Source organism: Cynoglossus semilaevis, chromosome 5 (assembly GCF_000523025.1).
Source record: "Cynoglossus semilaevis isolate Cse_v1.0 chromosome 5, Cse_v1.0, whole genome shotgun sequence".
NCBI classification, from domain to species: Eukaryota; Metazoa; Chordata; class Actinopteri; order Pleuronectiformes; family Cynoglossidae; genus Cynoglossus; species Cynoglossus semilaevis.
This window is the reverse complement of record NC_024311.1, coordinates 11954058-11966666: the sequence shown is the minus strand read 5'-3', so window position 1 is coordinate 11966666 and position 12609 is coordinate 11954058. Positions and strand designations below refer to the sequence as shown.

The 12609-nt window shown below is 39.8% G+C and overlaps 2 protein-coding genes across 3 annotated transcripts in view; one reads left to right on the top strand and one right to left on the bottom strand.

Annotated features, from left to right (window-relative positions):
• On the bottom strand, positions 1–11643 carry LOC103379088 (EGF-like repeat and discoidin I-like domain-containing protein 3). Of its 2 annotated transcripts, none has more exons than XM_008310514.3 (10): positions 10665–11643; positions 7812–7937; positions 7602–7733; positions 4420–4533; positions 4125–4306; positions 3804–3959; positions 3575–3719; positions 2777–2961; positions 2545–2700; positions 1–1601 (listed from the first exon to the last, which is right to left on the bottom strand). In XM_008310514.3, exons 1-10 carry the CDS (start codon positions 10738–10740, stop codon positions 1458–1460), a joined length of 1416 nt encoding a protein of 471 aa, XP_008308736.1. In that variant the 5' UTR covers positions 10741–11643; the 3' UTR covers positions 1–1457. The 2 variants fall into 2 exon arrangements, with proteins under 2 accessions (XP_008308736.1, XP_008308735.1); XM_008310513.3 differs by having other exon boundaries at positions 4–1601; positions 2777–2979; positions 10665–11636.
• A 230-nt stretch (positions 11644–11873) lies between these two features.
• The window catches only part of LOC103379087 (monoacylglycerol lipase ABHD2-A), an 11567-nt gene continuing 10831 nt past the window's right edge, over positions 11874–12609 (top strand). Inside the window, exon 1 of the mRNA XM_008310512.3 lies at positions 11874–12069. The gene's annotated coding sequence lies outside the window, so the exon portion shown is untranslated. The remainder of the gene's footprint in view (positions 12070–12609) is intronic.

Below are 12609 nucleotides of genomic sequence, written 5' to 3'. Positions count from 1 at the left end.
GTCAAATCACCAACATTATTTATTACACAATTCTTATTCAAGTTTAAAATCGTGTAATTGAGATGTTTTTATTTCTAAATATTTTACATTTTCTTTCAAACAAGTAAATAATAATAATAAAAAAATGAAATTATGTTTCTCAATTCAAAGAGGCTGTTTGTCAGAACATTTGCAAGGTCATTACTACATAAACAACATGTAAAAATATTCATAACAGACATTTATTTTTAGGACGCCATCCTATGGAATTTATTGCACAGACCCTGAACTCTGATCCATGAAATGGTATCTGGTCATTAACATTAAATGAAATATTAGCATGAAAGAGTGGGATCCACAGGCTAAAGGAAAAATACCCAACTTTTTTGCCTCCTGCAATTCCATTTTGTGCATTTCCTTTGACACCCCGCAGCAGTAATGACCATAATACATACACAACATATGTGTTATGAGGAAACAGTGGGTCTGAAGAGCCCTTTATGAAACCTTAAAGTCTACAAAACCCTTAGAAGGAAGTGGAGGTGTAGCTGATTGCAGAAACCGAGGACATTTTGTCTCAGTATTTTATGTTGCTGTAGACGTAAATAAACAACAGGTCTCGAGGTTCTAATGAGCGTTAGACCCCAGGCGACAGGAAAAGAAAAAAACAAGAAAGATCCTTTAATGAGGTGCAGAAGAGTGTCATTACAGTCGGTCTCTTTATCTGTGCCACCGGCCCCCAGAATGCCAACACATTTGGTTTAGTTTGTTATTTAAAAAAACACAGTATAAAGGTCCAGTAGACCTGGTTAGAATGTAGCAAAAAGAAATTTCATTTAGGGTCAAAATGACCCCAAGGACGTTACAAATGTAAATCTCTAACTGTGCTCAAAATATAAACGCATATGCTGCGCAATATGAATGGGTTCCCTTCGAGGAGCACACGACTACTGCATGTGTCCATACAGGCAGACACGTTTTATCATCACACGTAAAAGTCATCAATCGAATTTTTTGTTGTTGTGTTAGAACAATTTTAACAACAGACACGATCAGCAGCTGTTAACAGACATTAACAGGAAGTGATTGTGCTTCAGAGTGACACTGTACACACACTGTCAACAGGGTCATCTGTATTTACCTCTGTAAACGCAGCATGTGATGCCACATCTTCCGTGCGTGACTGTTGAACCTGGTGTCTGACTGTGGTCCATTTAAACTATAATGTGCACAACCATGTGAAAAGATCAGCTCTCACATAAAAAACAACTAAAACCTAGAACACTCTCTAACTCTTTGTCCAATGAAACTTTTAAAAACTACACTATCAAAACATTAAAAAGAAATCTCTAGTGAAAAAGTGCCAAAAAGTGTGAAAGTCCTGTTCAACACAACCTCCATGAAATACAGGTGGAGGTGACTCTACTGAGGCTCTGGTCTGCACAGGCGCAGCAGCGGGAAGATGTACCGCAGCGGTTCTAGTCGTCGCAGCCCAGAAGCTCCATGCGGAGAGCGATGCGCTCGTGCCACTCCCAGGGCAGGACTCGAACAAAACGGGCATAGAACGGAGGCTCGAACAAGTTCTTCTTATGAGAGTTGTTGTCAATGTTTCCCTGAAAGAGCTGCAGGTATGGAGAAGAATAACAGATACAGTTGTTACATACATTTGGTAGGATTTGAGTAATACCTGATGCTATTTCTGTTCCAGAAATATACAGAAAGAAAAGGATGTAATATTTAAGAATGATGATTCACATTTATTAATCTTGATTATTGTAATAAATGACATATATATTTTATATGTAATCTATATCTATTCATATAATCAGATCAGTCTCAATATTGATTCATATACTTCATATTCATTAATTCACTGAGACATTACAAATATCCTACACCTATCCCACAACACGCACTTCTATTTGAACGCACTAATCAGTCTTTGGTTGTTAAAATAGTTCTAGATTTTTCCAGCTCCTCCTTCTCCTTCAGTCCATTCAAACATGGCCTCAGGTTCTCAGCTCAGTAAAACTTTAAAGGTCGTTTTATTGGACCATTTAGGTCCAGCCATTAGGGTTAAAATGTCTTGGTGAAGGACAGAAGATTTTTGTTATTATTTTCGGGAAAACAGCTTTTATTTTCCGCAGGAAGGAGACAGAACCGGAGACTTAAAATACTCTGAGATATATACGTAGATATATATAAGGGATGTCCGATATTAACTTTCTGCCGATATCTGATATGCCCATATTGTCCAAACAATTTTTGACGTCAACTGATACCAACATACGCCTGGTAATATTTATTTATTCATCTGTAAAAACCACTGTATGAGTATGAGATTAATACAATGGGATGAAATGCTGCCATCTAGTGACTTTCACTTTGATATACAGTCGTTTATGCCCAAAACTATTTTTGGGGCACACGTATTTGGCCAAATCCAGGCATTGTATTATCGGGTTTTCATCAAACCGATAACGATTCTTACAGATATTACATGCTAATATCTATCTATCTAGATCATTTCAGATAATTCTCTAAAAAACCTTGTCAGCGGCTGACCTTATCTTTGCCGGTGTCCTCGTCCTTCACCGTGTTCCACGTCTCCCCATCGTTGCTGTAGCCAACTTTAAACATGGACACGAACATCACCACGCCGAAATCCTTTGCGCCCTGAGTGATGATGCCTGTGAGGCGCGTTGTCCTATCCAGGTCAACCTGATGAAAACATTTTTTTTTAAACATTCAGGGACATTTGATCAGCTGAACCTGACGTCACAGATTTCCTCGATACCTCGATCCACTCTGAACGGTTGTTGTGTGCGGGAGACCAGGCATTCGTCTTCCCCTGCTTGTCCAATCGGGCAAGCCGTGGATGCCAGGTGAAGGCATCGATGCCCCACGTGCGGAAAGAACTGGTGGCAGAGATCTGGCCATCTGAGATGAGACGAGACTTCATCCCCAGAGCGTCGGAGCAACCTGTCGTGTTTGAATAAACTGTGAATGGACGCCGGTGGAGAGAGGGACGGGACGGGACGGGAAACGGCGGAAGGAAGAACGTAAGAAGAAAGGAAAAGAGATTGGAAATGAAAAACAAAAAAAGAAAATCAGATTCCTCCACCAATTCATGAAAACAGGAAACACAATTAATAAAAACAACATTTAAGAAATGAGGACAGGCCGACAGTGAAGAAGAATTCATGGAAAAATGCGACATGTTCATAATAATCATGTTTATCATCATTATTAACCAAGAACTTCAGCCCCTGGAGATCTGCAACAACAACTGTTATGACAGCTTCATTTCACAATTCACACATGTATTTTATAAGTCTTATAAGATTCAGTAATTAAATAAAATTACACTCTCATGTAATAAGTCGTATCTTTCTTTGTTAACACTAATACTAAATGAGAAATAGTAGCATGTAATAAGTCTTGGCCTGAGGTTCTAAAGCTATGGAGCATGTATCATTGGTGGTGCTGAGACTCCCTCTAGTGTTGAAAAGAAAAGTTAAACTTTCACAGTATTATAACATCACACATAACATTTCTGCTCTTTTTGGGATGTGTATTTTTTAAATTTATTTACCGTTAAGGTCGCAGCCCACCAGTTCCATGCGCAGTGTACAAGCCCGACGACAAACAACGGGGAGGATGCGAATGTACTGGGCCACAATTGACGGGTCAAAGCGGTTGGTCTTGGTGCTGTCGTTATCCGTGTTGCCCACAAAAATCTGAAAGACGAGGAAACTGAAGTTCTGTGCTGTCACACTGGGTTATGACGTGACGTAAACTTTGACCATAGAGTGGGCTCCAACCTTGTCATGTCTTTGACCATCGGTTCTATAGGTGGTGTAAGTTCTTCCGTCAATGCTGCTCGCCACCTTAAAGGCCCGGACACACTCAGACGACCCCATGCGACTGGCGCCCTGGGTGATGATGCCGGTCAGACGCATTTTATTCTGCAAGTTGATCTGGAACCACAGAAAGACAGTTGTGTTTTAGCGGTTCTCATGTCTGTGTTCCACCACAGCCTGCCTGAGGTTCTAGTTGGTTGAGTTTCAGTTGAGACTCTCATGTCTGTGTTCCACCACAGCCTGAGGTTCTGGTTGGTTGAGTTTCAGTTGAGAACACCGTACCTCTATCCAGGGGGTCCTGTCGTGTGTAGCTGAAGTCCAGGCGTTGACCATGCCCTGGTTGTTGAGTCGAGCCAGCTCTGGGCCCCAGCGTTGGAGACCCAGAATGCCAAAGTGCACTGAGGAAGCTGAAATCTGGGATTCCATGATTGCGCCTCCTTCCATCCCGAGCAGAGAAGTACACCCTGACAAATAACAATTACCCTTTTAATAACTACAACTACATCTGTGTGATCAGTTCATTTCCATTAGGGGTGTAAGAAGGAAGGACATGTGTTATTAAGAAATGTAAACCTACGTGTTTGGCACTTTTTCCCAACATACGGTGAAGGACACTGACAGGTGAAGTCTCCGTCCAGATCTCTGCAAATCCCATTATTTCTACAGGGCTGGTGGGCACAGTCATTCACGTCTACAACAGAAAACATGTTTATTTAATTCAACAGAAAAAAAAGTCCTTGTTTACCAAAGTGTGAACTCCCTGGTGGTCAAAGAATGTAATGAACATCCTCACATTTAATTCCATGAGTCCATTCTTCACGTATTGAATACGAGGTTTTGAGCTTCTGTCTTTTATCATTACATGTTTTTTTTTGTTATCCGGTTATTATAATGGCGACTGCTGTCTGTGAAAGACGAAAAACAAATATTTTAGGTATAAGTCCAGCAAGGATGAATGATTAGAGAATACTACCCTAATGCTCCACAAGGTGGCAGACTTGAATGCCTGGCCACAACGCCATAATAACACATCAAACTCTTTCCACGTGGCAGTAAATTTAGAATGTGAGGAAACATGGACATAGCGACGTTAGTTGAGAACGTTTTAATAATGAGCAGACAGCAAACCGCGGGAGTTTTAATTTGCTAAAATCTTTACTTGGTCTCCAAGAAAGAAACACGTCCGAGTAGTGGTGATAGTGACGCCGCTCCGCTCCGCTCCCTTCCCTTCAGCCTGTCATTATGCCTACTGTGTTTGTCCGGCCGTAGCCTCCCAGTCAATCAGCCTCATCATTCACTGCTGTTCCTCTGTGTCTAATACGTCGTATTTCTCGTTCATTCCTTACGTCAGGTTTTGTCGGTGCTCTCAGTGCTTTTATTCATTATTTTAATCACAAAAACCGCAAGTTAAATTTTGTTTTTTGTGCGGCCTTTAGACAGAAACAGTAACAGCTTAGAGCTAATGTTAGCTTTAAGCAGCGGTTTACCCAAAGTAAAAAGTAAAAAGTCGAGTCACCCTTCAGGAGAGACATGTCTAATACCTGTTAGGACAGCAAGGTAAATCTGAAAAAAATAACTAAAAACCAATTAATTTGTTCCAGCCCCCAGAAATATACTATTAATTAACTAAATTACAATTTCCCCCATCTAAACATTAAAACATAGAAAAAACAAATATATTGATAATAAAATAATGACAATTAAGAAAACGTTTTATATTATTGTTATAAAAATGGGTAAAATAACCCAGTGAGTGATGGGACAGCAAGACGTTGAGTGGAAAAATAGAGCTCGGTTGAGCACTCGTAACTAGACGTTCCCTGGTATCACGAGAAAAATCGTGCGAAGGTTTCTTACCCGTGTTTTGAGGAGCTCGTATCTTGAAGCCCCACTGTACCTGATTTTTTTTTTTCCTTGCCTGATTTGACCTGTCCTACTAACCAGAGTAAACAGAGTGAGCAGATGTTTGGTGGACGTAATGCGACACTGTTCCTGGACGCACTAAGAGGATTGCTTTAACAACACAGGCACGTGACGTGACAGGACTCGTCATACTGAGACACAACTCAGACTAAAGTTGTCCCGCTGATTTGAAGCTGAGTCTCAGCTGAGCCTGAGCTTTTTTAGAGATGAAGGTACAACAACGATACGACGAGGAACCAACTGTCAGGAGCTGTGTCCAGGCACCTGCTAACCGATTAGCCCGACAGAGTCAATCAAAGTCGGACAAAGGGGACTCTCCAAAATCTGAAGCAGATCAGAAACCGTGAACCCCAGGTTCATATATAGTTTTATGGAGTCTCATAAAGTGGTAGAGACTCATGTTGCATAGTATTTGTAAAGATATTTTGACTACATGAAGAGCTAAAATGCACCACTGAATATTACATTATGAACCTGAACAGCACTCTGCCTTCATTTTAATTTATTTCACTCAAGTATAATGTTTTTAATGTCAGGCGCAGCTCTCAGCCCGCTCCACCACAGCACCAGATCATGACATCTGACTCAGATAAAATTAGGAACAGTCTGGGAGTGGAGTGGACTGTGCTACCAAAACACGAGCGTTGGTGGTCAGAGTGTGGGCTGTGGGAGGGTCAGCCACTCCTTCCAAGATGATCTAGTAGTATAATTATGTTGTTGTCGTCAGCGTGCAGTGAGCAGGACACGTAGTGAGGGCCTGTGCTAAAACACAGACTGTTTTGATAATTACCTTTGTTGAATAACAGTGGAAGCCCTAGATATGAGTTTAATCCATATCCAATTGGGTAAAAAGTGAGGGACAGTGAGCGAGTTTCGGGGCCACTTTTTCAAATTCGGGTGTAAAAATGGATCATAACTAGATATTTCCTTGTATCAGGAGCAAAATCTTGTAATAGTTGCAGAGCAACATGGAATACTCGTATTTCGTGAAGCTCGTATTGAGGGGTTCCACTGTATAAAGAATCCAACACTGTTTACATCAGCTGAGATATTAGATGACGAGACTTCTCTGATCTGGTCCAAAGTGACTCAGAGTTGGTGTTTGCATGCTAAGAGACCTGGAGTGGTCCAACGTACTCATTAGCCAAACACTGACCACAGCCAACACTGAAAGACAGTCTTTCATCAAACTGCTGAGCTCACAGCCCTTCTCTGTTTACACTGCTGCTGTGACAGACTGAAAAATACTGTAGACCTCCCGGGCTACAACCTACTACTGTGACCATTATGACTGCCTGACAGACACAGGTCAATATGTAAAATCTGTGTCTATTCTTAAATGGTGCCTGACTGTGTTTTCCATCATTAATGCATCATGTGACAGCAGTAGATCTGTAGATAGAGAAGTCGTCGCTCAACTGCAGAGCTACAGGTTAGATTCCAGATTGTGTTAGTCTTCAGTTCATGCATTGTTCCAGTCCAAAATCTGGGGCTTGACTTGGGTTAAAGCACTATTTACTCAACCTAAAATTATCTGTTGTGACTTGAACCTATCTTGACTCATGACTTGACCTGGGGTCAAATCAATTTGCCTGTTCTGTGACTCAGACTCTGAGTCATAGTCCAGGGGAGTGGACATGGATTTCCTTCATTTGTGTAGATCAGGGTGTCAAACCCATTTTTTTCCACGAGCCGCATACAACCACAAATGTGGAACATTTGGCTAACAGGGAAGCAAACCCATCTGGTGACCACATGACCACGTGCTGACTGGCCAAAAACCAATCAGGACTGCTGGTAGTAGTAAACAGTAAAGATTAACAAAAACTGACTTACTGATTTGACAGTGCACTCCCTCAAAACTGGACTGACACTTGCAGATGTACTCGCTAAAAACGTCTCCTCGTCTGGTCGGAGTTATGACCTCACACAAGCCGTCATTCTTACAGGGGTTGGGGCTGCAGGGCCCTGAGACCAGAGGGACACAGAATGATGTCAGTGCATTTATTAGCTGTAGATTTGACTTTGATTTTCCATGGTCCTTACCTGTGTCTGTCAGGTTACAGGTGTCTCCACCAAAGCCGTCCACACAGATGCAGATGAACGGATCCTCCCCAACACCAGTCACACATGTCCCTCCATTTTGGCAAAAGTTGACTTCACAGTAATCACCTGAATAAATGAAATTAGAACAAAATACAAGATGCAAAACATTTTCAAACCAAAACATACCAATAAAACTAAGGATAAAATAATATTTAAAAAAACAGAATTGAACTCTGTTTAGTTAGCACAGCCAGGTGAACAGAAAGTGAGCAGAGCTTTGAGGAGAGCGGTCTCCAATAAACAAAGTGCGTATCATAACTAAAGCTGCACAGCTGATTGTGAAAAGTTGTGAAATGTGAAAAGTTACAGGTTATTGGATTACGTCAACGCTAGTTGTCATTTACAATTATTTGTATGCATAAGTATAAAATAATTTGCATTTGCACATGCTGGATTTAACAAAACAAATCTAATCTAACTTCCAAAAACAAATAGCTTGAAAATATTTTCCTGGGAAGAAAAAGATGGGAGCAGCAGTGCTGACTCACTCATCTCTGCTGCTGGATCAGGAAAAGAATGCACTGAAATCCAGAGGGAGTGTCATGGCACAGATGAGTCAAACTACAGTGTATTATATATTGGATTATATGCAGGTCCAAGCAGTCCGTTGACTTGTCAACCTCCACATTAGTCATTATTCAACATCTGTCCTGCCTGGACAACTGAGGCTGGAAACTCTGCTGCTTTTGATATGGGTGGTACAACAACACAGTTTTAAAATACACACATGAGCAACACTGTCGGGATAAAAACAAAAATATCAAAAACTTCAAAAGTCAAAAATTAGTGATAAAAAGTGAATTTAATTAATTAAACAAATGGTAATATTGTTTTATTGTCCATACAAAGCTGTTCAATCTCACTTGTGTTTTGTGAATGCAGCCACAGTATGGTACTGTATGAATCTCCACCAAAATAACACACAGCTGTGTAAGTGTGAAACACCAGTGTTTGTACAGGAAGTCACACACTGTAGCCAGTCTTAGTCACTGCAGGTTATGTGTACATTAGTCAGTTTACCGCTCTGTGTGGGACATGGTATCACTAACTGGTCAGAAATACCAGTTTGTACCTCCCTGGTAACGTTACAATGACCATGGTATCACTAACTGGTCAGAAATACTGTCATGGTAACGTTACAATGATGGCCAAGAGTGCGGCATGACCTCACCCTTTGTGTAGGTCAACTCATACTGTAATTTGGTTGATTCTGCCTGCGTTATTAGCACCAGAAAATAAGGAAGTATTTGTGTACTTGCTGTTTGCATTGTAACAAAACAAATCTTACAGTAATTCTCACTCCTGTCTTCATCCTCGATATTTAGATCACTCCAAACTGCTGACAATGTTGACCTTCAATAAACTACCCATGAGGCCGACTGAAGAAAACAGGTAAGTGACTCTCAGTTCGAACACCTCTTTTTCACATGCACATCTGCTGTTAACACAATAATTTCCCAAGTGTCTATCGATAAAGTTCAAATAATCAATTATTATTTCTAAGATTCACAAGATGAATTTATATCTTGAGTGAAAAAAGTTTGCTTGATTTTTTATTTAAATTGTGTGAACAACTAAAACAAAAACAACAAGAACAACACAACGTGTCTGACTGTGGGATTAAGAGCTTGCGGGATTAGCCAGGTTGCGGAGGAGCATGTGGCTCCTTCAGGAGGGAGTGGTTACACAACATGAGAGCTGGAGGACAACGCTCACCTGACTGAACGACAGGTGCACGGAGTGAAGCATTAGACTCTGAATATTTAAAACTATTATATGGACAAACTGGGATCCAGAGCTTTGCTCAGATTAAAATCGTGTAACGCTGCCACCTACAGCCAAACACTCAGGTATAGGTAGCTGTAGCAGCTGTCCACAAGGAGAAAAACAATGAAATGATAATGATAAAAGAAAAACATCTGTTTATTACAATCACTTTTGATAGATGACATCCTATCATCGTGTCAAGAAACCCATGTTTTACCAAAGGAGGTAGGAAAACTGCAAATGAAAATGTTGGCTTCTCTGTATTTCTGACTCATCTAAAAGATTTACTTTGACAGTTTGGAGGAACTGAAGCCAACCATGGTCTTTGGGAAAGTCATGTCAAACAAACTGCTATTTTTATTCTGAGAATGAATGAGCTGACAGCAAACTAGCATTTCTACTTTGTCCTGTGTAAATTAAACCATCAAAATAGCAGGTTTATTATTTATAATCCTGCATCCCATGGAGAAGAGCTTGGAAAAAACAGACTGTCACGTGTAATAACAGAGGAGCTTGTACTTAACTACTCATTTAAACCAGGTTGAAAAATCATGCTGATAGGAATGTTGATGGCTGAACAATATTTTTATTCCCCAAGGCTGGCATGGGTTAACCCAATAAGTACTGACTGGGGATTTTTTTTTTTTGGGGGGGGGTAATCTGAACTAATTAATAGAGTCATATTTACAACAAACAGTTTGTATTAATCTATTCAAAACAAAAACAAATGCATGCAAAGTGCATTTATACATAGCTCAATGTGCTAACAACAATAATGTTGTCAATCAAAATAATTTTGGTCAAATTCATCAGTGCACGACCCTGAACGCTAGTCAATTCTTTGAGGTGTGTGTTTTTTTAAATAAAATAAAATATATTGCAAAATAGCACCAGAATTTGTATTAGCACGATAAAAACATACGAGAAGAAGATTAAAAAAAAGAAGAATTAAAAGAAAATGAGAAATAAAGTCAAGGGAAATCTCAATAATGTTGTGCCTGACAAAGATTAAAAATAAACACTTACCTCTGACTGAGTGAAGGCAGAGTAAAAGTGCAGATGCTGCTACGAACGCAGTTATTACTTTTCCAGTTCGCGTCATGTTTTCAAACTCGTGTTTAAGTTTAAGCTCGTTGCCCTAAACTCTTGGCTGATGCTGTGTCAAAATGCTGAGGTGGAAAATAATGAGCTCAGCGTGAAGCAGCAGCGACGCGATGAATAGAAACGCTGAGATTTTTTTTCCACTGGAGGCGGCAGCGGCACTGATCTGTGACGTCATGTCGTGGGCGGAGCAATATCACTGGAACCTGCGGAAGTTTGGTTTGCATTCACGATATCGTCTTCGATGTTCTGTTCAGTAAACTTGACATTTACCGACTGTCGAAGTAAATGAAAATGGACCTAATTAAAAAATAAAATTTAAATTTATCTTATTTATCAAAACGTTAATTACTCCTACGATCTACCTGCAGAAAATATTGACGGGAGTCGAGGGAAAGCCCGTGCTGTGGGAGACACTGCTCAGGGCCAATACAGTGTGCAACTTTATCGCCATCAAGTGGACATTTCAGTCAGTGCATCACACCCTTTTATTTTAACAACACGAGATAACGTTCCTAAAATGATTTGGATTATGTTTAATTTTATACGGGCTTAGCTTCGGTCTGGGGTTAATCTCGACAGACTAGATTTATCTTCTTAAATGTTAGGTTAAATAAACTACCACGTATGTGGCAAATGAAGTTAATTACTTTTTTTATTTAAGAAGGAGGAGTGTGGACGAATATTCGGTCAGTTCTTTCTTGTTTTTGTTTTACCCCTTATGACTGATGTTGGAATAATATTTGAAAGATTTAAATATTGTATTGTACGGCGTTTGTCTATTGCTTTGTCGAACAGGTGAAAAAAAACTATATGTATTTTTCATACAAGTAGTTATAATGGAACATCATCTCCCTATGAGGGTGAGATAAGACTTCCTTCAGAAAACTTACACTGTAAGCTACGACAAACACAATGTCGTCCAGATTAAAAATGTATGTATAGTAATGTACGTGTGTTAGCAGAAAAAGTAAATAACTTAAAAAAACAATTTAGTAGTAATGTATACAGACCGATTTCATTAAAAAAAATGTAACAGGTCTGAGATTGGGAGCCAGTGACTTAAAGTGACGTAAGCCGACGTTGACAGGGTCGTCATCAGTTTGGGCCAATCAAAGAGCTGGTATGTAAATTAAAAATACGCTATAGGAAGTGCAGGGAGATGACTGACAAACCTCCAGAGCTACTGCTGCTGCTACTGCTGCTGTTAGCTTCAGATTCACTGAGTCACACGGCTTTCACTCAACCGAAATATCATCAACAAAATGTCACAAATATATTAGAGGAAACTCCAGCATCGGGGAGCGGATTATTTTTCCTCACAGCTCAAGTAAGTTAGTTAAAAAAAATAAATCCTTATCCCATCTGTATGAAGATGAGATGTCTGTGCTCGGGTGATGATGTCTCGTCGGATTAATCGCTATAGCATAATAACAATAACATTGTTATTAGAAATTATAAAAACAATAATAAGGGTAAAATTTGCTCTCAAAGACAGCAAAACAGGAACCTTTCGGACAGGAATAGGACAAATACGGTCAGCAAATTCAGAACACAAGTCCAAAATATACGCACATTTACAACGATGCAAAATTAAATTAAACCAAACGTAGATGTGTATTGTACATTGTGTATATGCAGCGTATGATGGAGTAAATATATATGCAAACATTATCAGGTGAAATATGAACAAAAGAGTTCAATTAAAAATTACAACAGCTTACATAAGCACTTAAGAATTGAAGTGTTAGCTATAGGTTGCACAAAAGATTTTCCAGTAGAGTTAGTTTTGAAACCGTAAAGTGTTGCTGACAGTGTCTTCGTGTAATTACGCCGTATTAATAGATGTGATGGCTCTATTTTGACTATG